This window comes from Pleurodeles waltl, chromosome 10 (genome assembly GCF_031143425.1).
Source record: "Pleurodeles waltl isolate 20211129_DDA chromosome 10, aPleWal1.hap1.20221129, whole genome shotgun sequence".
NCBI lineage: Eukaryota > Metazoa > Chordata > Amphibia > Caudata > Salamandridae > Pleurodeles > Pleurodeles waltl.
The window spans coordinates 1,008,246,705-1,008,272,742 of NC_090449.1; the positions used below are offsets into that span (position 1 = coordinate 1,008,246,705).

General features: G+C 41.5%; 1 protein-coding gene across 1 annotated transcript in view; it reads left to right on the forward strand.

The window, feature by feature from the left end:
- ACAD11 (acyl-CoA dehydrogenase family member 11) overlaps positions 1 to 26,038 on the forward strand; it is a 269,487-nt gene that overhangs the window by 125,566 nt on the left and 117,883 nt on the right. Inside the window, exons 9-10 of the mRNA XM_069211890.1 lie at positions 3,653 to 3,779; positions 16,734 to 16,811. Coding sequence (XP_069067991.1) covers positions 3,653 to 3,779; positions 16,734 to 16,811 — 205 coding nt within the window. The remainder of the gene's footprint in view (positions 1 to 3,652; positions 3,780 to 16,733; positions 16,812 to 26,038) is intronic.

The following is a 26,038-nucleotide window of genomic DNA, read 5'->3' on the forward strand; positions in this document are numbered from 1 at the left end:
AGCTATCAATTGAGGCAATAGCCAGTTTACTGAGAGTACACAATTGGGCCGCTAAATTTCATATGTTACGCATAATGAGCCCACTGTCCCTATATTGAAGACTTTGCACTGTATACCTTTTGATAATATAATTCAATTCAAAATTGTGTGCATGTCACATTGGGCCTACAATAAGGTAGTTTCTGAAATGATAGCAGATAAATTTTACATCTCCTCTTTGTGCCGGCCTTTACGGTCTGCTAATGCTTTTCTGTTCATTATTCCCTGAATAAGCTTAACCTGTAAAGGTGGGCATACTTCTCCTTTTTGGCACCCAAACTGTGGTACTCCCTTCACCTTCATTTAAGGGGTGAAGGCAGTCCCCAAAGGTTTTATAAAGATTTTAAGATTTTTTTTCAGTAAAAGGATTGCTGTATCTGGTTGGTAGTTCCAGGTCACAGGACAACATTGTTAGTGTAATTGTTGCACTTTGTAAAAAACTACTTCATCACCACCTGTCCAAAATGTGCCAGTGCTGCACCTTGAAAAGGGGGGGAGGAGGGTAAAGTGGTATTTTTATTAGATCCTCTGTGGGCTGGACTTGTTTGGTCAGAGAGGGAGGGAATTCCGAGGGATATTGAGGTCTACCATTTTGTTTTGTTTTTGCACAAAGAATCTGATATATATTTTGTAATAACATGGCTAGCTGGAGCAAGTACTGGATGATAGTGCAATAAAACATATGACGTTTTGGTAATTCTACTTGAGATTAACGATTAGAAGTTGTTGCACAGCAAGATTTGTGAAGAATTCGCATGTATCTGGTGGTGGACAGAGGAGTGGCCACTTCTACATTTCTTTGAACTTGTGCACATAAAATTTTTGTGCAGAGAGTAAGGGAATATGTCCTCTTGCTCATCTACAAACCGATGGTTCATGATCTCTGACTGGTAGAAGACATTCTAAGAGACCAAAAGCCCTAACTGTGGAAACTCTATTTCAGTCTGCTCATACGCTTCTGGCAAACTGTAAATTTATTTGCATATGTTATGCAGTCCTATCAAATACATTTTGTTCCTTAATCACCTTTATATTTCTTGCCCTGGTTTTCTACGTTGTGTTACCTTTCTTCTTTCAGTCATCATGCATTTGTTTTCCTCTCTTGGGTAACGTACACAGTTGTTATTGCTTGAATTCTTACAGTATTTGATCAATACTTCCTCTGATTACAGTTAGCTTGTGATGTGGCCATTGAGTCCCGGACTTTTTACAATCAGGTAGCCAGGATTAGATTATTCAATGTCACACAGTCAATAAAAACTCCAGTACTTTGCAATGTGTTTATTAAAATGCTGTGATTTCAGAACAATAGAAGAGGGTCCCCTGGCACCTGTAAAGGAAATTAGCTGCCTGAGGAAAGTTGGTACACCTGTTAATACCCTAGTTTCAAAAGCTTTGGTCTACGCTTCATTATTCTAATGAGCTTGCCAGGTGCCAAATGCCACTTTGAAGTCGAAGAAACTGAAATTAGACGGCTATTCAGTGGATCCATACAAAAATGAACTTTCTACAAGCATGTTGGGCACTGTTTTCTGAGGGCACTTGTTTACTTTTCTTTCTCTGACTTCAAAGTGAGAGGATTTATGTGACAATCTTGCTGGATACTAGGTGTAGGAAAGAGGTTTTTTTAGCACACAACAACATTTTAGAATATATCAGAATTAAGAACACAAATTAAGTACATTTTTTGTTATTTCTGAAGTGTGTTGGAAACAAATACTTTAATATGATCAAAACAAATCATTACACCAGATGATGCAATTTCCACACATTTTCGTCTGTGCACTGTATAGGTTTATTAGTATGTCTGTTCAAATGTAATGGTCATTTCAGTCGAAAATGTGTTGTCTGGAATGGCAGTGTGCTACCACACAGTGAATACTCCACTGTATGCCACTCCACTCTACTATGCACCACTCTACACCACTGCACTCTACTATGCACCACTACACTTTACACCACTCTACGCCATTGCACCAGTCCTCCCTACGCCACTGCACTCTACACTTCACTATAAACCTCTCTAATGTACCCTGTACCGACCTTTGCCAATGCACTGTTTGGCTCTCTATCCTACACCTATGCATTCTTTGTCACTGCACTCTACACCACTCAAGTCTAAGCCACACCAGCCTACTCTGCATAACTCCACTTTACACCATTGTACTCCATGCCACTCTGCAGCACTGCCCTCTACGCTACTGCACTCTATGCCAATACACTCTACCTCAATGCACTTTACTATGTAACAGCTCTGTGCCCCTGCACTCTACACATTTCAGCTGTATGCCACTCTAATCTACTCCACTGCACTCTATGCCACTGCACTCTATCCTGCACCACCCTACTCTACACTTCACTCTACTCTGAAAGAATCTACTCTTCACCACTGCACTCTACTCCACATCACTCCACTGTATTCTACTGTACTTTATGCCACTCTACTCTTAACCACTGCACTCTACGCCAATGCATTCTACACAACTGCACTCTGTCACTGCACTCTACGCCGCTGTACTCCACTTTGCGCCACTCCACTGTAAGCCACTCTGCTCTTTACCACTGCACTCTACACCAATGCACTCTACTCTGCATCACTGTACGCCACTGTACTCTATGCCACTCTACACCGCTCTACTCTGACACTCTACTCTGCAACAGTGCACTCTCCTTCACGAGCTGTATGTCACTCTACTCTGCACAACTCCACTCTGTACCACTACACTCTATGCCACTGCACTCTACCGCACTATACTCTACTCTGCACCACTCTCTGCTACTCTACTCTGCACCACTCTATGCCACTGCACTCTATGCCACTCAAGACTACTATGAGCTACTGTCCTCTACATTGTTGAACTCTGTGCCACTCCACTCCGCATTACTCTATGCCACTGCACTCTACTCTGCACCACTCTACTCCATGCCACTCCAGACGGCCCCACTGCACTATGCACCACTCTAATCTAAGCCACTAATTTCTACGACGCTGCATTGTATGCCGCTGAATTCAGTGCAACTACACTCAATGCCACTGTACTCTATGCCAGTATACTCTACAACACTCTACGCCAATGCACTCTACATCAGTCCACTGTACTCTATGCCACTCTGCGCGACTCCACACTATGCTATTCCAGTACATAACACACTCTACCACTCCCCACTACAACACTCTACTGCACTTTTCCCCATTCCACTCTACAACACTCCACGCGACTGTCCTCTACGCCATGCTGAACAGCAGCCACGCTGATGTACAACGTGGCTAAAACACGCTGGCAAGGCCAATAGCCCTTGTATAAACGAGACATATTGGCTTTGCCAATGCTTGTTTAAACACATGTTTAGGTGCCAAGTATGCTTCTCGCCTCAGCTAGTAGATGGAAGCTTCATGGTTAGTATTTTCAATACGAGACGGCAGTCAAAGGTTACTCTATTAAAATGTTGTTCTTGGAGATTCAAACTAATCTCCAAAAACAAAGAGCAATTTTTGCAAATTGTTTTCCTGAACAGGCCCTCACAGCTTTCTGGCCACTTACATATTATCTTTTCCATTTATAAATAGACAAATAGATTTTTTCATCACCTAAAAGAGTGTTTCATATTTCAGAGCATTGACTGCCACAGAACCACAGCCCAGTCCAGCGGTTAACCTCTTTCTTCTAAGTAAGAAAGGTGAAAGGGTCCTGCTTCAGGTGAAGCAATTCATGCAGGAACATGTGTACCCGGCTCAGCAGGTGAGAGCAGGCTGCGTTTATTGTGCGGTAAAGATTAATTTGTAATAGTTCCAGTGTTGAGATTGCAGTGACAACTAAAATATAAACATATAACGCAAATGCCCGAAGTTTGAACTGATTTTTGCCTCATTGCTGGTTTCATGGCATAGAAAGCTATTCATAGTCCCATAATGTGTGGAGCATCAACGTGATAAGCTGAATCTGTGCGCTACGTACAATGTTTCTGATACTCTATCTCTGATTTATCATCTGAATCACTGTGTATTTTATGTTTCAGTTCCCTACAAAAGGCATAAAAAAACGTTTTTCCATTATCTATGAAATAGGTTTCCTGTGTTCCAGCGCACGCGCATGTGTGTCCCATTTGAATAATAAATATTTCAGGATATATATATCTATATACTATACAGTCCTTTATTGGGTAGTGCAAAGGGTTTCTGGTAGACCGAGCACAGCAAATTTTCGCTGTGTTTTGCATACCACCCCCATGAGCTGTACTTTACAGAACACACAGATGCTCAGTCAACTCATAGACATACAATTATTGAGTTCCTCACAGAGATTTGATATCTTACTTTAAGGAGACTTAACTCAGTAGAGAATGACATCCCAAGTTTTTGCAATGATATTGCTTGTACGTACTCCAACTTTTAAAATGACGCATTACGGGGAGTAATTCCAGATTTGACGGAATGGGAGAGCTGCCATAATTCAGCATTTTTCTGCCCCATCAAAACCTACTGTTCCCCCGCCCCATTTAAAGGTGAGGTAAGGACCTGGTTTGTGCCTATTGGCTCCGCTGTCACACACCCTTGACCGGACATCTCGTCCACCATTAGGCTGGCGGATCATAGTGACAGTCACCCTGCCATATTTTGGAAGTGGTGACTGTCGACAAAGATCCCTGCCCCAAACCTCCATTTAAAGTATGGCACTCACAGGCATAGAAATCAATTGAAGACTGTGATGCTTAGGGAAAAAACAGTCTGAGCGCCACAACCCTTAGGATATTGTTTTCCAGGAACAAGCACTTGCTTCAGGGGGTTCATTCTGGAAATTAAAACACTTTACTGAGCATTGGGAAACAACCAGGTGCCTGTTCAACAAAAGTCATAGCTTAACTGCAACAGCTGCACATGTGGTTGCAGTGAAGGCTTTAAAGATCCCCACCTGGCGGGCGAGGATCTCTAATTATGACATGCAGTTCAGTGCCATGTGAGTGGGGGCCATAGCCTCTGCTGACCTGGTGAGTTGTCTGAAAGGGTCCTAATGACCTTCCATATGGTTATTGGACTTATTGTGAATCTGTATAAATCTACAATGTGGGGAGTATTCAGACATGCTCCCTGCAAATTATCCTGAATGCCCATGAATGCTTCATTGTAAATTCAACAGCATGACCAAAAGTGCTACTATGCTACTCTCCTGCATCCCTTATAGCAGTGCTTAAATTGTGGTGTGTTTGCCTGTGCTCAGCACTGGCACTTATTTCTTGACACAAGCACTTATTTTTGATAGTCCACCACATGGTGGTGCTGTCTGCCTATATTTGTTTAACAGAGCACATCAGCAACATTACATAATGAACCAATGTAATATATATATATATATATATATGCAAATATATATATGCATATATTTATATGTATCAGGTCACCCAGCCCATTCTCTGAGCCTGATATTTTTATTGGGTGAGATGGAGTTGTCGTAATGATCGTATTTTTGGCGTATGATAGTTAGTAGTTATCCATAGCACTGGCATTTGGCAGTGCTGTCTGGGGCTGTGGGTGGTGCAAACAGTAATGGCTTTCCATTAAATACCTTGGGCTCTGATACTTCTTTACAAATTAAGCACTGTACTGCAGCAACGTTCTTTACTCTTTCCAAAATTGGCGGTTTATTATACTTGTCATCCTAGGGAATGGTTTTCTGTTTGGATGAAATCAATGACCGTATTTTCCCAAATCACAGCAAACTATATGATTCCATGAGACAATGAGCGAGCAAGCAAACCGCTTTTACAGAGACAGAGAGAATATATGACTGTGCAAGAGACACCGGTGAAAGAGAACCTTTGGAAATAATGCAACGCTTCAACATTTGTCACTTGCTCCCTGTAGCATTAGTCCTTATCAGCGGAAAACTATGAATTTACCATTGGGAAGCATTCAGTGCTCAATATAAACAGGAAAAATATTTCTGAAGTGAAGTTACATTTGTAACCTAAATAGGGCCTATCATATATGTTTTCGTAGAACAAACACCTTTTATGTATTGAGTATCAGCAGATGTAATGACTCTTACAATTTCTGTCAATTCCTGCCAGAGGTCTCTAACCATTAATCTGCCCAGTAGGGCCAGTACATCAGATTTGGATGCTGGTATGTTCACAGCGCCGCATATGCTGCAGCGCCACATATGCCTCTCACTTTGTTACAAGTCTTGCAGGAGCTCTATTACTTTTAGTATTGTATCTCCATTTTAAACATATGACTGCAAGTCACAAGAAGCGTAGGCAAAACTGATGTCTGCCACTGAAGTGTGTTTTAGTTCGTTTTATGGATCAAACTGTTCATTTTCTAAGAGAATTGGAAATTGTGTTGTAGTAATTGTTGTTATAAGTTGTGAAACATGTTTTGAAAAGGTTATTTTATATACATATAAAACACACACGTGGCAAGTTATAGTGAATAGCTTTAGAAAATAGCAAAGCAGGAAACTCTAAGGGCCTCATTACGACTGCCAGGGCCGCAGTGGCGATCGGGCCGCCGCCAATGTGGCAGTCTGACAGCCACATTATGACTGTTGCAGTTGCGCCACAGTCGGACTACCAGCACCGACAATTTTCCTCCACACAAGGGACTGGCGGTGTTGGCAGTCCTAATCTGCCAGGGCAGCGCTGCAAGCAGCGCTGCCTTAGGGATTATGAGTCCCTTCTCCGCCGGCGATTACATGGCGGTAGCCCCGCCATGTAAAGACTGGTGGAGACAGGGTGCAGGGGGCTCCAGAGGGGCCAGCCCCGTCGCAATATTCACTGTCTGCTTGCAAGACAGTGAACATCACGACGGGTGCTGTGGCACCCTATGCACAACAGCATTGCCGCCGGAGCTGGAGACAATGCTGTTGAGCGTCTGACCCAGCGGGAAACTCTTAATGGGGATCGTGGGAAGACGGCCACACTGGCAGCAACCTGCCTGTCGGGACTTCGGTGGATGGATTTTTTCCTCCGCCGACGTCATAATGACCCCCTAAGTGTCATTGCTGAAGCCATATTATCTAGTATTCAAAACCAAACAAACAGCTTTTAGATTCTTTCCAGTGCAAAGTTCCCTGCAACTTCTCTACAATTAGCTGCCAAACATGCACTGTATACTGATTTGTAAGTGAGCATTCAAAAAACTGCTAAAAGAAAATGAGTTTCCAAGGGGAATTATAGCTGAAGAGTGAAACAGTAGCTTTTACATAGGCAACATTGGGGTTGAAGCAAACATTTTTTTAATGTCCTTTTCAATGTAATTGATGTTTTTACATTTGGATGTATTTGTGTGATAACATATACTTTCACTTCAAATTAACAAGTGACAACACATCACACTTTCTTAAGCTGCACTAGAAAGAAGCTTCAGAGACCAAGGTTATTTTGATGGTTTGGTCTACACTGCTCAAACCTCTTGAGGTCAGTATCCTTGCTGACCTGCTCACTAGTACCTCATTAAAAAAAGGTTCTATTTTCACATTTTCCACCCCAAAACCAAACAACCAATAACAAATTCTTAGTAAACATCCATAGTGGTATTAGTTTTGCTCCTATTTCACTGTATATTTAGGAAACAGTTCAGTTCATCATCAACCTAATTAGTTATCCTGTCAATGATTTCCAATTTTATATTTGTTACACTCTGACCCAAAATTAGGCCTGGGCGGAACTTGCAGAGTTTCCCTCCACAGAATTCTGCTGAGTTACATAGAAATTGTAAAATCAGCACGAATGGCACCACGTGGCGTGCCCGAGGGCGCTGCTTCTTTCTGCCGCTCACAAAGATTTTCTGCTCCAGTGGCAGCTTTCTCAATGTGACCAGTTGCGACCTTCTGGGAAATCTCACCGGGAGGCGTTCTAGCGCCCGAAAATGACACTAGGGGATGGAAGTTCTCCCTCGCACTCGCTTTCTTTCATGGAACTTGCCCAACACAGTAATGTGTGATTGAGTCTCCATTTTATTCACCTATTCAAGAATGTTAGCAATCATTTACAAGAGCATTGACTTAAAACATAATATTGTTTGCTTTATAATTGTCATAAACTGTTTTTTTCTTCTTAGTTTTGGCTTTTTTGTACTGGATGTACTTTATTGAAAATGTTAAACAATCAGTTATTAAAGGTGGCATCACTAACTGCACCAAGATTGAAAGAAAGGTCCAACTTGGTGGAAGCTGTCTTATCCCTCGTGCTGCAGAACGACAGAGATGAGGAATTGATGATTAGTGGCTCCTGCCACATATAAAATAATTACAGCTGTCCATGAAGCTTAGGTCTTGACATCAAAAGTACAGGGCTTAAATTCCCCCATCAAAGAAAAGCCCTATTGAAGTGGCTGTATACTAAAGGGGAAGAAGTAATATTATCCCAGAGACACACTTGTTGGCTGCAGATTTTCCTAATCTGAGGTTCTACTTTGCAAGTAAAGGCTAGTGGTGTACTGATAAGATTGAACTCTAGATTTAACTTGGAGTCAACACTTACAGATAATTAGGTAAGGGTCCTGGGAGTGAAGGGCAGGTAACACAGCAGTGTATTGAATCTTCTTGATAAATGGCCCAGTGACAATAATGAAGCTTTCTATACAGGCCTCTTCCCTACTGTGGCACGATTGGGAGAAGAAGTACAAATTGGGGGAGATCTTACTGTAGGCCTTGACCTGTTCATAGGGAAATCATCTTCCACACGGCATAGCACAGCAACTCTACTGTCACAACTGAACTGTTTGACAGAGTTAAACCTTGTAGACGCTTGGTGTACAACCCATTCTGGAGAGCAAGACATCTTTAATTCAAATGTACACAGATCCCTCTCACTCATTGACTTTTGTTTGATATAGAGGACTCTTCTTAATTAAATTGTCTCTGTAGACATATCCAATCAAACTTGTCTCAAACATACCCAGTTACGATGATTATGATCTTGTATAGACTGACCTCGCAGCCCTCTCAGGCACGGAAACTAGATGAAACAGCCTTTCAGGATTCTCTGCTACGTATCAGAATACACAAGACTCTCAAAAAGTACATTTACTTGGTCACAGTATGGGATGCAGCCATAGCACTACTGAGGGGGCAACTCATAGCACACACAGCCGTTTTAATAAAATAGTCAAATTGAGACTGGCTGAATTGGAGGCAGAAGTCCCAACCCTAGAAAATGAACACAGAAGTACATACTTCTGAATGGCTTATCTGAAGCTAGGGAAGGTAAGAAGAGAACTAGAAGCCCTCCTCATTAAAATAACATCACACAAATTATTAAATATGAAATAAAATTATTATGAATTAGGCGATAAAGCAACAGGCTGTTAGCTTATAAAATTTGGCTAGTCTAAACTCGCAATTACATAAAAATAGGTCGAAGATTCAACAGTATATATTCAGACCTCTGATGAGGGCTTCATGGATGCCTTCTCACGATTCTAGTCACAGCGCAACTTTTTCAAACTTAACCCTTGCACTCAGACCTAAAGAACATATGTATGACTTTTGCAATATCTTAGCGCCCCCCATAGGACAATCATATGTATTCATTCTATGAGGAGGATGCAGCGATTCTCTGTTAAACTGTGATATTGAAAATGTACACAAAAATTCTCACTAATGGACATAGAGGCATCTAGCTATATCAGGCATGGTTTATTGAAGGATGAAAAATCTTAGATAACATAAGGTTAGTGTTCAGTGCAATTGATAAGGATGCCCATGAGAATATTTTAATGTGTCTTCTCTTGCTAGACATAGAGAAAGCATTAAAAAGAGTGAGCTGGAGCTTTCATGTATAAATTATGCCTCCTGTTGCATTAATCAAATCTAACTTTACCCAACAGTCAACACTGTTAAAATGCAATAGTAAATTACCAAGTCGATTTGTCCTGATTCCCACTGGTGTTCTGTCTCTCCATTAAACTTTTTATTCTTAAAATTGATAATAATCATGGCACTTGGGGCCTAACCACCAAGGTTAGGCAGTTTGAATTACTTTTATTCTCAGATGACAATCAGTCCTTCCTGCCTGACTCAGCTGGGACGGGCATGACATTTAAGTCATGATTATAGAGATTTGCTGCAGTTTCTGCCTTTAAACTAAACTACCAAACATCCAAGACAAATGGCACTATGATACACCTAGCTAAGAGCGCCAAAGTTTTGAAAACCGTGGTTTCAGTGAAGCACAACCCACTATTAAATAGCTTATGATGACTATTGCCCCAGCCTTCCCCTCTGTCTCCAGTAGTAATATCCCACTGTTGGTAGACACCGTGTTTGACGATCTCTGTAGATAGGGAAAGTTAGAGATATCTTGGATGGTCAGGTTCAATTGCATTAAAATTGACTTAATGCCTCATCTGTTATATGTAGAAAGGGCTCTTCCACTATTATTAGCCATAGTAACTGTAAAATTCAAATGAAACTATGGACATTCATCTAGAATAATAAAAACTTTGTGTGGTCAAAGTGATACTCTTTGGTATGTCCACAACGGGAGATATCCAATATATTGTCAGATCTATGTTACAGTCACAACTGTTTCCTAAACTGGCCTGGTCCATGTCAGACATGACTAGCGTAAAAGAGAAGTCTTCATGATCCATTAAGTTATAAGTAGGTTCTTTGCTGGAGCATCCTATACAGTTCAAACGGTACTTTCCCCGTAGTGGAATGAGGTGTGACTCTGTAAGCATGGAGAAACCTTTTAAGACCGCCTTTCCAGTTCCTATTGGATGCAGCCTCCAATTGTATGCACTCTTTCACACACCTGTTAAATCTCTCTACTGTACCTATTTCTTTGAAGGATGATGTGGAGAGAGAAATAAAGAGATTGTGCGAAGAGGGAATTATTGAGCCAGTAGAGTCCTCAGAATGGGTTTCACCAATAGTTGTTGCACGGAAACAGTCTGGAGAGATAAGGCTGTGCATTGATCTGAGGAATCTCAACAGATGTGTGGTCAGTGATCAGTTTCCTTTGCCAAACATTAAAGAAATGGTCACGATGCTATCTGGATCCAAATATTTCAGCAAATTTGATCTGACTTCAGCGTACCATCAGGTTAAATTGCATGCTGATTCACGAGACTACACCACTTTCATTACTCCGTTTGGCACATTCAGATTCATAAGGATGCCTTTTGGTTTAGTATCTGCTGCAGCAGTTTTTCAACGGTTAATGTACAGTCTATTTGGCTCCGAACCAGGAGTAAAGTGTTTTCAGGACGATATCTTGATACATGGTAGGACAATGAATGAACATAATTTGAGGGTTAGGAGAGTTCTGGATATTCTGAGAGACCATGGTTTAACTCTAAAGTTAAAGAAGTGTTCTTTCTGCAAAACTGAAGTTGAATACCTTGGACACAAAATCACAGCTGAAGATCCTGTACTACAACGAGTGTGTGAGGAACTTAGAGTCGGATGGAAGTGTAATACTAAACGGGACAAGGATTTGAGTGGATTTTGGAAAGTGACGGACGAGTTATCGGTGGAGAATGGCATCCTGTTACGTGGTTTAAGATTAATAGTTCCAGTAGTTTTGAGGAGAAAAATTATTGAGCTAGGTCACGAAGGACATCAAGGGATGAGTAGGACGAAAGCTAGAATTCGCCTTAATTATTGGTGGCCAGATATGGACTTGATGGTCGAAAGGATGGTAAGGGAGTGTCCAGACTGTTGCAACAGTGATAAGGTTTACAAAACAAGAGTGCAGCCAATGTGTACTAGGGACATGCCTAACAAACTGTGGGATATAGTGGCTGCAGACATTGTTGGACCTGTATATGGGAAAGGCGGATCTAACTACATTTTGGTTTTGATTGATCAGTATTCTAGGTGGGCGGAAGTAGGAATTTGCAGTAGCATTGAAACTAAGAGAATTATTGAATTCTTCAAAAATATTTTCGGTCGTGAGGGTCTGCCGAATACGGTGGTGACGGGCAATGGACCACAGTTTGTTTCAGGTGAAATGGAAGAATATTTTCAAAAGAATGGCATTAAGCATAAAATGTGTTCCTTGTATCATCTCGAAGGGAATGGTACAGTAGAGAGATTTAACAGGTGTGTGAAAGAGTGCATACAATTTGAGGTTGCATCCAATAGGAACTGGAAAGGTGGTCTTAAAAGGTTTCTCCATGCTTACAGAGTCATGCCTCATTCTACTACAGGGAAAGTCCTGTTTGAACTGTTTAGAGATCGTAAGGCGAACACTCGATTGTCACCAGAGAACGTTATTAGGTGTGATGTGAGTAAGGAGAATGAGGGAACAGGACGTACTTTTGCAGCCACTGGAACTGACCCTTCTTTTATCCTTATGTGATGGGTATACCTTTTCAGATAGCCCAACTTCTCACTAAAAACCTCTTTGTACTCCTTAACAAAATCCGGTAAGATCCCCTCCTTCTGCACCGCAAGTTCACACACCCCTTGCAATGTATTAACAAACTCATCCTTGATCATGACAGGAGTGGGAGAGTTTGGGTCCAGAATAATTCTTAAGCCTTTCTGATGTGGCCAACTCAGAACACTGTCCTCTTTTATAGGAACATACATTTTCCCATAGATTGTGTTGGACTTGAAAGAAATTTCTGCTTCAAAATATCCTCTTAGATCGATGACTTGTCCTCCATAACCTCCCGGAATAACATCAGGGTCTTTCAGTTCAACTTTGTGACTCAGTTGTTCATCAAATACTTCATTGGAGATCAACGCCCACCATGCTCCTGAGTCGAACAGCATTTCACTTGTCACACCTAGAATGGTGACAACATCTTTTGGATGTTTTTTCTTTTCAGAACCGATGGAAACTGACAATATGCAATCCTCGACTACTTTCACTGGTGTCAGGCCCTTTTGCGATTTGCAGCACTTGGCAAAATGTATTTCTTGTTACATATTCTACAGGTTATATTAATCGCTGGACATTTCCTATAAGATGCATAGTGGCCACTGTTCCCACAACGAAAACACTTTGCATCTCTGAATCTGTTCCCCTCTCCTTGGTCATTTTTATCTTCCTCTCTGTCATTACTATTTCCTTTCGCACCAATTTGCTCTTTTTTCATAGTGATTTTATTTACTCCCACATTTTTTCCTTTTTCAAGTTCCTCAACACAAGCTAAGGTATGCTCTACACTCTTAGCTAGAATAACAACTTCATGTAACGACGGGTCATCTTTGCTCCATAACTCTTGTCACATCTTGCCACTAGCACACCTCAACATAAATTGATCACAAATTCTTTCTTCAGTTGTGCTCCCAAACTTACAAGTAGCTGCTAGTTTCCTAAGAGCAGTAATATACTCTTCAACGCTTTCGCCAGGTCTTTGCTCCCTCTTACCAAAATGATAGCGTTCTAGGATGGTACTAGTCTTGGGTAAAAAATGTAGATCAAGTTTTTTCAAGCATATTTCAAATTCATTTAGATCTGTAGATTCATCGCCAGGGTCTGGCAGATTTAAAAAAATGTCCTGTCCCTCACAACCCAAACAGTGCATAAGTAGGGCTGTTTTCCTCTCATTGGACAAATTAGACCCACAGACCCTAGAGTAATGGAGAAAAGTTTTTTTCCATTTTGACCATTTTATTGGTGGTTCCCCAGGCATGCTTAAGAAGAAAGTAGGAGGTGAAATATTTTGCATTCTTAGAGTTTAAACCAACACTAATAAGAGAAAATATATATATATTTTTTTTATGCCTTATATGCTTGTTAACCAAGTATTTCCTTGGTATAATTTGTTTCAGTTTCACTGTTATACCATTTAATCGTCTATTCCTCCTAGTTTCAAAAGCAATTAATCTTCTTGTTCAATTGAAGAAACTCCGATCACGAATGGGATGTTTTCTAAAGGAAATACCCCTTATTTTTTTAGTAAATATTTCCTTTTCCTTCGAGGATTGAACTTCCTTTTAACTCCGGAAGGAGACGTGCAGTCAATCCAAATGTTTTTTTTATTCACGCGATGAAGCGCGAGGGCCGCACTTCAAGGAGCACGCGACATGCGCACAATCCAAACGTTTTCTACTCGCGCGGTGTAGCGCGAGAGCCGCACTGTAGAGAGCAGGCGCGATGTAGCGCAAGTGCTGCACTCCAAAGAGCACGCAAAGTTGGAAGGCCTGTCACTCGGTGGTGAAGCAGAACGCTGGGGAGCGCGCTGAGGTAGGCGCAAGAGAGATTCCTTAGACGGTTGCGGCAGGTAAATTTAAATGGTTACAAACACCGAAGAGATGGGAAAGGCGCAATACAATAGAAAAGTACCTTAAAATGAGGGAAATCAGATGAAGTTGATAGAAGCAAAAAAGTTTGAGAAAAGAGTTTCTTCACAAAAGTCTGGTAATTTCTTCCAAAAGGTGTTGCTTGAAGAAAAATGTTCTGAAGTCCAAAATCCAAATTTATGAGATTGGATTCTGTGTTCGGACGCTCCAAAGGACCCTCGTCGCCAGTGTAAAAGAGAAGTCTTAATGATCCATTGAGTTATAAGTAGGTTCTTTTTTGGAACATCCTATCCACCAACAGCCTAGACATCCAACTCTCTTCTCTCTTCCCAGCCAAGTGCCCAACACTCTGCATTCTAAAATGAGGTCATATGTGACTTCAGCATGAGACATAGAATCCTTAACACTCTGCCGAGATAACATAAGCCATCTACCACACCTAGTCCATGTTATAAGTTGGAACAGGAAACATGTAAAGTACTTTTAAGAAACCTTTAGTGACTATCCCATAGAAGACAATGTTGCTTTCTACAGGAGGTGAAGAATGCTCCTTGATGCACTTGTTCTGGATAAACGCCTACTGCATTCATTAGTCTGTCAGCTTGAACCTTTAGTGTATCTATGAATCTCATTTATTTCAATTCATCCTAAATTAATCCAGTCATTCTTTATGTTAATGATATTTCTCTGTGTAAACGTATTTCAGAGCATCCAAATTCTTTGAGTCCTCCTCACTGATTCACCCTAGAAAACTCAAACTTTAAGCACCCCTGCTGTCCACCGTTACATCGGCACACTGGATTAAGGTGGTGATACCCAACTCCCCTTACCCACTGACACTGATCATATACAATCCTGACTTTCTTCCTGACATGCCTCACACGCGTTATCTAGGATGACCAGTGAACAATTTCCCCAAACTAGATCACCTGTTTGTCAATGGCATTTTGAAAACAAGGGAACAATATGCAAGAGATATCAATGAGGTATGAGAGATGTTTAAAGAATAACACAGCTGTTTCATTGGGCTAGTATGCCCGTAGTGCAACAAGGGGCAAATAGAGAAACCACATCAGTGGAAGACTTGTTGTTATTTGGCACCCAGGCAAGAGAAGTTCCCTACTAATATTGAATACTTAAAATAAAGGATCCATATCAAACACATATATATTATAAAATGGCAAAAGGAGTTTCAGCTTGAGCTCACAGAGTTTCTTGCTTAGTATTTATAAATAGCGGCTTAGTCCTCATTCAGCACAAGATAGAAAGCAAATGCACATAAATGAATGTTACATTGGTACATTACCCCAGTAAGATGATAAGATGAAAGACAATGTTTGGAACTACTATTGAGGCAGAAGAGGGTATAAGGAGATGAGGTCTTATTTGCCCATATGGTGTATGTGTGAATTAATCGAAAGGTTTTGGAAGACATTACAAACTTTCAGTTACTGCAAAAAGTACTAACAGTTCACTTTGGGATGTTGAAGAGGACTTTCTGCATGCTCTATCCTCGGTGACCAGCGAACCAGTCTTGTGCTTTCTGCATGTAACTATGCTATCAAAAGCTTATACATGGAAAGCCCCTAACCTTTTAACAAAGGGTTTGTGGTGGAGGTGTACAGCAAACATTAGAGATTGGCTGGTCCGATTCTTTAAAAAATAAAACCCAAAACATAAATCCCGTTCCATACGTATGCCAAAAGACAATCCTGAAAGATGGGTTTAAACCAGCATCTGCAACTCCTTTGCTTGACAGCAGTAGCATCTTCCTTCTAGTTGTGATGCAAAGCCATGATCTAATCAATACCTGGACACTAATAACAGTTGTTTGCATCTGTGAAAGGCTCACGCAGGGTGGCTTTTCTTATTCCTATGGCCATATGAGGGCACCTTCAAGCTCCAGAAAAAAAAATGTAGACATGAAAACTTCAGAGGGTTTATAGGTATGTGTTGTGAGTCACCTTATTCTAAATTACCTCACTTTTATAAAGTCATTCTGTCTCATGCTCCTAAAGTGAAAACTTTAAAGGTTTTTAAACAAAGACACGTCGAACTTTAGGCAGATGAAAGATTATCCTAAGTAGTACCCTTTCAGGTTGTTGCTTTAGGTACTGTATGTGGGTGCTACCAAATATGTAAATTAAAAGAAGTTTTGTACAAAATAGAGTTTAATTACGTGCAAGTATACCTGCAACCTTAAGGGTATGGATGGATAAGGAAAAATCGTCTCAAACAGTTGAAGAATGTCCAGCAGTTAAGCTTCACTTCATACTGATAGGTTTTTAGGAAGCCTATATCCTTCTAGGAAGTCCTCCCAGTCGCTTTGCCTTTCTGAAAGACTTTTATTGCTATTGGATGAAAAAGTCAAAGTTTAGCGTCCAATGCTTTAATCAATCTATGATTACTTTTTACATTTGCAAATAACAATAACTTTATGCTAATATGCACATTTATTTCAAATTATCTCTCTCATTTTTGATTTTTTAGGAAGTCTTGGATTATTATATCAAAAATCAAGATTCCCCAGATAGATGGAAAAAGCCTTCGGTTGTTGGGAGACTTCAGGTACTGGGAAACAAAAATCTTTCTGACAGATACTTAGTAACATGTCATGAATATTTGACTTGAATTAATAAGCATATTTAGTGTATGTATGTGTGATGATGATGTGTTAAATGAATCTAAAGGACCTGAACTTCTTTCTCTAGCTCAGCCAGTGTTGCCGCCTGTTAAGAATGAGTTAATAGAATATCCTATTTTGTGATAGTGTATTGCAATCACTTTTATAGATATTTCATCATTTTAACCATCTTTTTCTTTGTATTTCCTTGGGTCACTTTGAGAAATGATATTCTGTGGGCCTACTCCCTAATGTGATTCTTCTTCATACCTGTAAAGCAAATGATTCTTTTAATACGCTCAAAAATACAGCATGATGTCCCTGCAAGCTTTTTTATAGCTATACATCTTTGGGAGGAGTCTGCATTGAGGATATGCTCATATATCTATTTGTCTGATGGAAAATTTTCCTTTGTCCCATGTAGAAAACTAATTTTTCAATCTGTTCACTTGCTGGCAACGTGTGGTATGCTATCTAGTGTTTCCATATATTCTTCCTGTAGGTTTTCAGCAGAACTGTACTAATGATGTGGCTCCCTAGTTTGCCAGTTCATTTAATTATTAGTTAAAACCAAGTAAGTATTCTTGAAATTGGCAGTAGTAGGTCGACAACATTGTCATAGTTTATTGTTTTTTATTTGTGGTTATATCATGCAGTATACAACAAGCAATGTGAAGCGTAATACATATAGCCATATCAGTGTTCATTCACATTACCCAATTCAAGTGCATCAATATCTCTCAGCTGTGTCCACTCGTGTGTCCCTGAATCCCAGCACAGGTTCTCATTGGAGTCATACTTTTGTTATTAAACAAAGATATACCTTTCATGAAGAGTTTCTCAATTCCCACTTGAATACATTTCCAAAGTCAACGAGGCCAGGCAGAAGATACAGATAATTATAACCTGCTTTGAGGAGTAGAGAAGTGAAACACATTTGTAAGAGAATTAATTGGGGAAAAAAAAACTAAATAAAGTTTTACGTCTGCGCCCATTTTGTTGAAAACGAAGAATACTGTCTATGATGTTTGGGCCTTTGTCTGAACATTTGTAGGGGCCTTTTCCAGCATAACTTATTGTTAATGGGACTCCATCTTGGAGAATTCCATGTTAGAAGAAAACATATTTTCTTTTGGAGCATGTCCCATTTTACAAAAACAGATTCTGACAAATTTGTTAAAGCAAAATGCATAAAGAAAAAAAAGAGAAGAGTAGGAAGGGAACTGATTCCTACCCAATACGTTTGAAGAAGGGACAAGGAATGGTATGAAAAGAAACAGTAAAACCTTTCACCGAACTAGTATTGGTAATTTGGTACGGGCCATTCATAGTGGAGCATTTGTGCAAACTTGTTGATGAAGAAAGGTTTTCTAAAGGTTTAGCATTTACAGTCAGTTCATCCCAGTAATGGACACCCATCAGTGGGCCGTGTTTCTTTTAATATTTTCTTGTTTTGTTGAATGAATGTTAGAGTTATTGCTTTTTTAATCACTTATGGTCACATAAGAACCCACTTAGAACTTTTTGACAGCTAAGGAAAGTGTGAAACACAGTAGTCTCAGCTGACTGATTCAAAATGGAGATATACGCCTAGAACATGGACCATTACTAAAATAACACAAAATTGCTCTTTTCAACTGTCTTAGAAATAATGCAAAATAAGAATAAATTGAACACATCTAAAGCCTGATTTATAGTTGGTTAGTAGACCTTCAGACTGTAGGAAAGTACCCTCTTTCTTGGCATGGTTACCCCCATTTTCTGCCTGCTGTCAGTATATTTGACTGTGTCTACTGGGTTCCTGCTAACCAGGACCCCAGTATTTTTGCTCTCTCCTCTAAATTATTTATTTTTCTTCCCACATTTGGCATGCTGGTCCCCCATATAAGTCCCTAATATAAGGTACCTAGGTACCCAGGGCAATTTGGTTCCAGGGGATCCCTATGGGCTGCAGCAGTTATTCTGCCACCATAGGGAGCCTATGCAAAGGGTTCTGCAGGCCTGCCATTGCAGCCTGCGTGAAACGGGTGCATGCACCCGTTTTCACAACAGGTCACTACACCAGGTCACTATGAGTCACCCCTATGGTAGGCCCTCTCAGCCCAGAGGGCAGGGTGCAGGTACCTGTGTGTGAGGGCACCCCTGCACTAGCAGAGGTGCTTCCACAAGCTCCAGATCAATTTTCCTGGACTTTGTGAGTGCGGAGACCCCATTTTATGTATGTGCTGGACATAGGTCACTACCTATGTCCAGCTACATAATTGTAACATTGAACCTGGGCATGTTTGGTAACAAACATGTTGGAATCATACCCCAATACTGTTGCAAGTATTGGAAGTATGATTCCATGCACTCTGGGGGCTCCTTAGAGGACCCCCAGCATGCTACCAGCAGTCTTACATGGTTTTCCGGGCAGCCCAGCTGATGCCACCCCTCAGACCGGTTTCTGCCCTCCTGCTGCTTGATCTGATCAAGCCCAGGAAGACCGAACAAAGGATTTCCTTTGGGAGAGGGAGGTAACACCCTCTCCCTTTGTAAATAGGTGTGACTGGCTTGGGAGGGGTAGCCTCCTCAAGCCACTGGTTTGCATTGAAGGGCACATTTGGTGCCCTCTGTGCATAAACCAGTCTACACCGGTTCAGGGACTCCCAGTCCCTGCTCTGGCGCGAAACTGGACAATGGAAAGGGGAATGACTACTCCCCTGTCCATCACCACCTCCATGGGTGGTGCCCAGAGCACCTCCAGAGGCCTCCTGGGTTCTGCCATCTTGTTTCCAAGGTTGTCAGGGAGCTCTGGGCGCATCTGAGTGGCCAGGCCAGGCAGGTGATGTCAGAGCCCTCTCCTGATAGGTGCTTACCTGGTTAGGTGACCAATCCCCATTGCAGGGCTATTTAGGGACTCTCTCTGTGGTGGGTCCTCAGATTCGTCCTGCAACATTCCAGCAGGATTCCTCTGCAACCTCCACTTCAACTTCTGGCCACTGGAACCGCAACTGGACTCTCCAGAAACTGACAGACGCTGCTACAAAGAAGAAGACTCTTCTGCAACTTTGTTTCCACGTCTCCTGGCAGCTTTGCAACATTTCCCCGGCCGTGCATCCTCCGAAGACTGCAACTCTTCACTCTGCACAAGAAGAAGAAGGAATCTCCCTTGGTAGGTGCCGCAGGCACCTACAACAAGTGACGACTGGCTGCATGGATCTCCCCTCATCTTGAGCTGCGTGGTCCTGCATCACGGGTGGTGGTCTGGAGTAGTCCTCTTGGTCCTCTCTGCCAGCTGTCCAACTTCGGTGAAGGTAAGCCCTTGCCTTCCCACGCAGGACAGTAAGCCTGTGCACCACGTCTCTTGCAGCTGCCAAGGATTGTTTGCATCTCCTCCAAGGGATCTTCAGGCGACATGTAGATCCAGCCCCCAGCACTCCATCCTGGAAAGCACAACCTCCGGCATGGTTCTCCTGCGGCGTGGATCCTCTTTTGTAGTGCTGCATGGGCTTCTTCTGCGACTCCTGTGTCCTCATCCTGTGGGTGCTGCCTCTGCTCCTGTGGACTCACTGCGATGCTGATGGTCCCCCTGTGGCTCCCTCTCCTGGGTTGAGTCCTGGGTCTTGCTGGTCCCTGGCAGCACCTCATTTCTATTAACTGAGAGTTTTCCTTTGCCAAGGCTTGTTGGTGGAATACCTGCACTGACACTCATCTGCAGTCTTCCTTCCAGTGTGGGACATCATCTGCATCCATCAGGAACTCTTCTCTGGCACCAAGGCTGCAGTGCTGACCTGTTCTTCATCACTGTCGACCAACTCCTGCATCCACAACTGGGTGGGTAGTAGCTCTTACTCCTCCTGGACTCCAATGTGACTCTTGGTCTTGGTCCCCTCTCTCCACAGGTCTTCTTTCTTCAGGAATCCACTGCTGGTTTTTCTTGCAGTCCTGTCTGGGTGTCTTCTTTTTCTTCTTTTCCTCCTTTTGGATGGTTTGGGGAAAATCCAGTGTTTCACTCCTGCATCCATGGTCGCCAGTGGGTACTGTGTAACTTACCTCTGTGGTTTTCTAGTACTCCCAGCTCCCCTCTACACATTTTACTTACCTAGATGGGGGTACATTGTTCGCATTCCATTTTTTTAGTATATGGTTTGTGCTCCCCCTAGCGTCACTATTGGTTATTGCTATTTGCACTGTTTTTTAACCTTTTCTATGTCTGTTTCTGATTACTAGTGTATATATTTAGTGTATTACTTACTTCCTATGGGTGGGTTACCCTTATAGTATTGTGTGGAGATTTGTTCCAAAAAATAAAGTACCTTTATTTTTGTACAACTGAGTGTTTTCTTTCATGTGTGTAAGTTCTGTGTGACTTCAGTGGTATTGCATGAGCTTTGCATGTCTCCTAGATCAGCCTTGGTTGCTCATCCACAGCTACCTCTAGAGAGACTGGCTTCCAGACACTGCCTACACTTCACTAAGAGGCCTGGACCTGGTATAAGGTGTAAGTACCTTAGTTACCCACCACACACCAGGCCAGCTTCCTACACAGACTAACAATTGCTTCCACTCCACTGGAGAAGGGTGTGGCATATTTCCATATTTTAAGATTGACCTCTAATTATTGTTATATATGTGGGAAATATGTATGGGGGAAACATTTTATTGAATGAAGCCTGATGGTTTTCTGCTGCGTAAGTATTGTATTCTTTTTTACGCACTGAGTTGTTAAACTTAATAAGACACTTTTTAGAATTTGTAGACAAGAGGTGGTATTTTTGATATACGACGTGTGTCAGAATAACATACAATTTAAATTTAAATTTAAACTACAAAAATATTTCGCAAATATCGACGGCTATCTTACCAATAGTGAGATTGTCTTCAGTGACTGGGGGTATTCCACTGCTGTCTTCTTGAATAAAAATGCTAAAATCTAATGTAATATTTTTATCTGTTGTATATAAATTACTCTATGATTATAATATTAATGAAGGTCATTTAGATAAGCACAGACTTTGGTGGATAGACAATCATGATTCTCAGTTTACTCTGCAGATGTGGAAAAGATTGGGAAAGGAACTTGCAGAGGAGGAACTTGGTCCTAAACTAAGATATACAAAGCTGTCTTTTTCCGATTACTGCTGGAACTGCAAATTGGTATCTGTGTGGGAGCTGCCGAAAAGTCAGGCTTTTTGGCATGAATGTTTGAAACCTACAGAATTTACCAATGCAAATGTTTACTTTGTTCAAGTATGTCACAGCAGATAATTTAGCTATATTCAGACTGAAAATTTGGGTGGGGAAAGCCTTAGTTTTGACTTAAAAACAGATTCTAGTAGAACAAACCTCTGTTGTGGCACCTTCAGTACTTATGGAAATGGAGGGATGTTTTTAATATCATAATAAAAAGCTATGCTTCAAGATTTTGAACTTATGGAAAATTATGAATGGCATAACTGGTTTTCATGGGTGGATGATTCATATTTTTGTGTGTTATGTAGATATACCTAATTTGGGTCTGTTTACTATATAATGATTATATCAACATAGAGATGCTATTTTTTGGTGTTATGAATGACTATTGATATACTGGCAATTTGTTATAACACTGGGATGTTAACTAACATAGTCAATGTTTGTAATCAAGTATGATACTTGTGCTCAATTTTAAAATTAATTATAAGTGATCGGCTTTTACATTTTTAATTTTATATATTTAATATGGTTGAAGATTAAATATTATATGAAAGAAAAATGTATCTGATTAAGTCAGAGGACGTTTGGCAATGCTGTGCCATTCAAAGGTAGACTTCCTCCCCCATTTTTTTAATATCATTTTTATTAATTTTTGGTTATTGATATGCAACATTGTAATTGACGGAGTAAGGAAAGGAGAATACAGTAGTACCAGCAATACAGTTTGAACATTAGTTACCAAGTGAGGGGGGTAACAGTCTTGATTTGGGCACTGCAAGTGGTAACTGTATGGCTAGTGTTAAAAGGGGTCCTGTGTGTCAGCGCTGGTGGATAGAGAGGATCAGAAGAAGCGCTGACTGGTTGTTCAGTGTGTGGGGTGTTTGGACATATATGAAACGTCTCCGGGTTCTATCGTCAAGGGTGTGTGTTTCCCCTTATGTTGCACATAGCGGGCAGAAAACTAAGGATGCTTAATAAATGAAGCCTCTTGTAACCAATATAGGAGGCTGGGGTTTATAGAAAGGTAACAGGTGGGGGGAGATCAACTTGTATGCAAGCCTCTTATGTATGATAAAAAACAAGGATACCTGGGATATGACATTCCCGGGGTTATGACAGGGCCCCCTTAAGGGGGGAATGGGGGGGGCAGGCTTTGCAGGGGGCTATAGGTTTGCATCCCATTCATTGTGGAGAATTAGTTTTTCACGGGTGAGTAGATGGGTATAAAATATAAATGTAGGCTTTAGATGGTTTTTGAAAGGGGGTAACTCGTAATCGGAAAGGGAGATTCTGTTGATCCACCCAGGGGTGGGGATGTTTGGGTCCAGGGAGCCTAGGATGATATGGGGAGCAAGGGGTAGACTGTTCGTTTAGTGCCCTGAATTCCATCAGCATAGTATCCTAAGCTGCAGCTATAGGGCTTTGCCGTATGCGACGGGCCTCCTCCCAGTGCAAAGCTGATCTTTTGGAGTCTGTCCATCAGAGCAGCTCCCTGTGCCACCTAGGTAATGACAGAGGTTGGACGCCTTCCAGTGTATAGTTAACCCCAGGAGTTCAGAGGTAAGTTCCGTAGGGTGCTATGGTTGGGCAAGACCACAGCATATGTTGGAGATCTGCAGTTGGGGAGGAGAATCTAGGACAGGATAGATGTGTATTAGGGAACATTCAGTTTAGCCTCGCAGGTGAGAGGTAAGCTCTGTGTAGTACCATATATTGAATGTGTTTGAACCAGGCATTTCTAGAAACTTTTTGTTGAGACTCCAGGGCCCTGTCCCATTCTGAATCGTGTAAGGGTCTCCGCAGGTCGTCCTCCCAAATGTCCGTAAGTGGGTAAGTGTAGCAGATGTGTGGTCTCCAGTGGATCTATATTGCCACATAATGAGATGTCTTCCCTCTCCCTTTAGGTAGAGGGTGTGTGCAACTGCATGGGTGGGCGATTCTGAATCCGTCTCTCCCCAGAGCATCCAGAGCGTTCCTGCTTCCGCCACCATTATAATAGGGGAAGGTAATGGAGAGGATAGTGGATTTTGCACATGCCTTTTTGTTGAGTAGTGTTTATTTTTGGTACTGGGGACTCAAACTTCAAATTGTATTGCCCAAAAAGAAATTCAGAGAATATGGTTGTAAATGAAATAATAACCACCACCTCAAGTTGGCACTGAGAACAGCATGTCGGTCAAGGTGCTTTTCACAATATCAAGAATTGGGGGTATGCATTGTCCCAAACTCATCAAGTTGCCCATAGGCTGCCTGAATCCCCCCTTCGCCTCGGCCCTAGCAGTCTCCTTCCCAAACCTAATGTGGTGTTGGTCCTTCTGGATGGAGGAGGTCTTCCTGTTTCCAGAACCATTGAAGTTATCTTCCTAACCGATTATTCTTCCAGAGATATAATTGGATTATCACTGACTAAAGTAGTTGCCACCCAAATCTAAAGAGCGAGGTCTCTGTTGATCCTGTTTTGACCAGTGACTCTACTAGTTGCCACTAAATTTGCCCGTGACTGGCAGTTTCATTACCAAATTGCGATTTTTGTGTGAATCACAATTAAGTAATCGCTATTGGAATGTATGAAACGCCAGGAGTTTCATATAGCTCGCAAATGGACCTACCTCATTAATATTCATGAGGTAGGTTGCAAATTGCAACCCATTGCAAATGGCTACAATCACAGGGATGGTGGCCTGCTGGGCTCCAAATAAAGCAATCTTTTTTTTTTTTATGCATTTTCATTTTTCAAGATGAGGCCACTGCCTGCTCTCAAAATATATTTTTGCATGCATTCACAAAGGGAAATGGGTCCCTTGCGATTGGGCTAGCACCAATTTGAAATTGGTGTTAACTGCAATTGTTTTGCAACCTTATTCACGGTCACAAACAATCATACATACCTCTGCGATTCGGTATTAGGAAGGGACGCCCTTGACACACCTCTTCCTAATACCGAATCGGTATGTAGTGACAAATTGGACTTGATACATACCATAATGCATTTTCGCAATCGCAAATGCCCCAAGATCGCAAAAATGTTTGATATATCTGGCCCTTGGTCCTTAACTGGTTATTGGAATACAGTGTCTACAAATGCAGGATTTCAGATTGTGTCTCTAATCACACACTTGTGACTGGACACCTAGTTACCAGGAAATTCCCACGAGCAGCACCACGAGCACCCAAGACTTTCTCCATGTCTTCCAAGTGGAATTTTGATAGACATCTATTTTACGGATGACAATTTATTCCATCTCCCTGCTATCAGAGTGGTACCCTAGGGCCGGAAGTAGGTTCGGAGTGCCCATAACTGTATCCCTGTCCCATATTTTACACCCATTAGCGAAGGTTTATCTCCTGTTAAGCACCAGAGACCGTCAGGTTTCCCTGAGCCACCCGAACTAAGACCCACATAATAACATTTGCTAAAGCCCTAAGCAGTGCTTAATTTGTGCTTGTTGTTTCTGGTGCGGAGCACTGGCACTTATTTTTGAGGTCCGTCATTTATTTTTCTGCCTCAAGCATTTACTGCGAGCAAAAGACACATATGGGAAAGATGGAGGAAGAGAAAATCGAAAAAGCACCACAATAGGAGAAAATATAAAGTTGCAAGAGTGAGCTGAAGGGGCAGGGAGTGGCTGTAAATAGATTAAAGAGTCCCGAGAAGACTTCAGGATTACGCTGCCTCAGTATTCCATGTTCGCTCATTTAAGTGCAGAAGCTGCGTGTTTAACAGGGGGGCTTTGGGCAACGGCACATTCTTTATTTACAAATTAACCACTGGCCCTAAGTTATAAGAAATCTAGAGTGTCAGGCCTAGAAGGAATACACTAACCCCTTCTGGTTTTCTGAAGTTTAATTCAAATTGTGATTTAACTGATTAACAAAGTCCTTCTTTGTATAAAAAATAAACCACTTAGCCAAAATAATGAAGCGTGTACACCTCGGCTGGGATATATAGATAGAGAATTACTGCATATATCAACACATATAATTACAAATCACT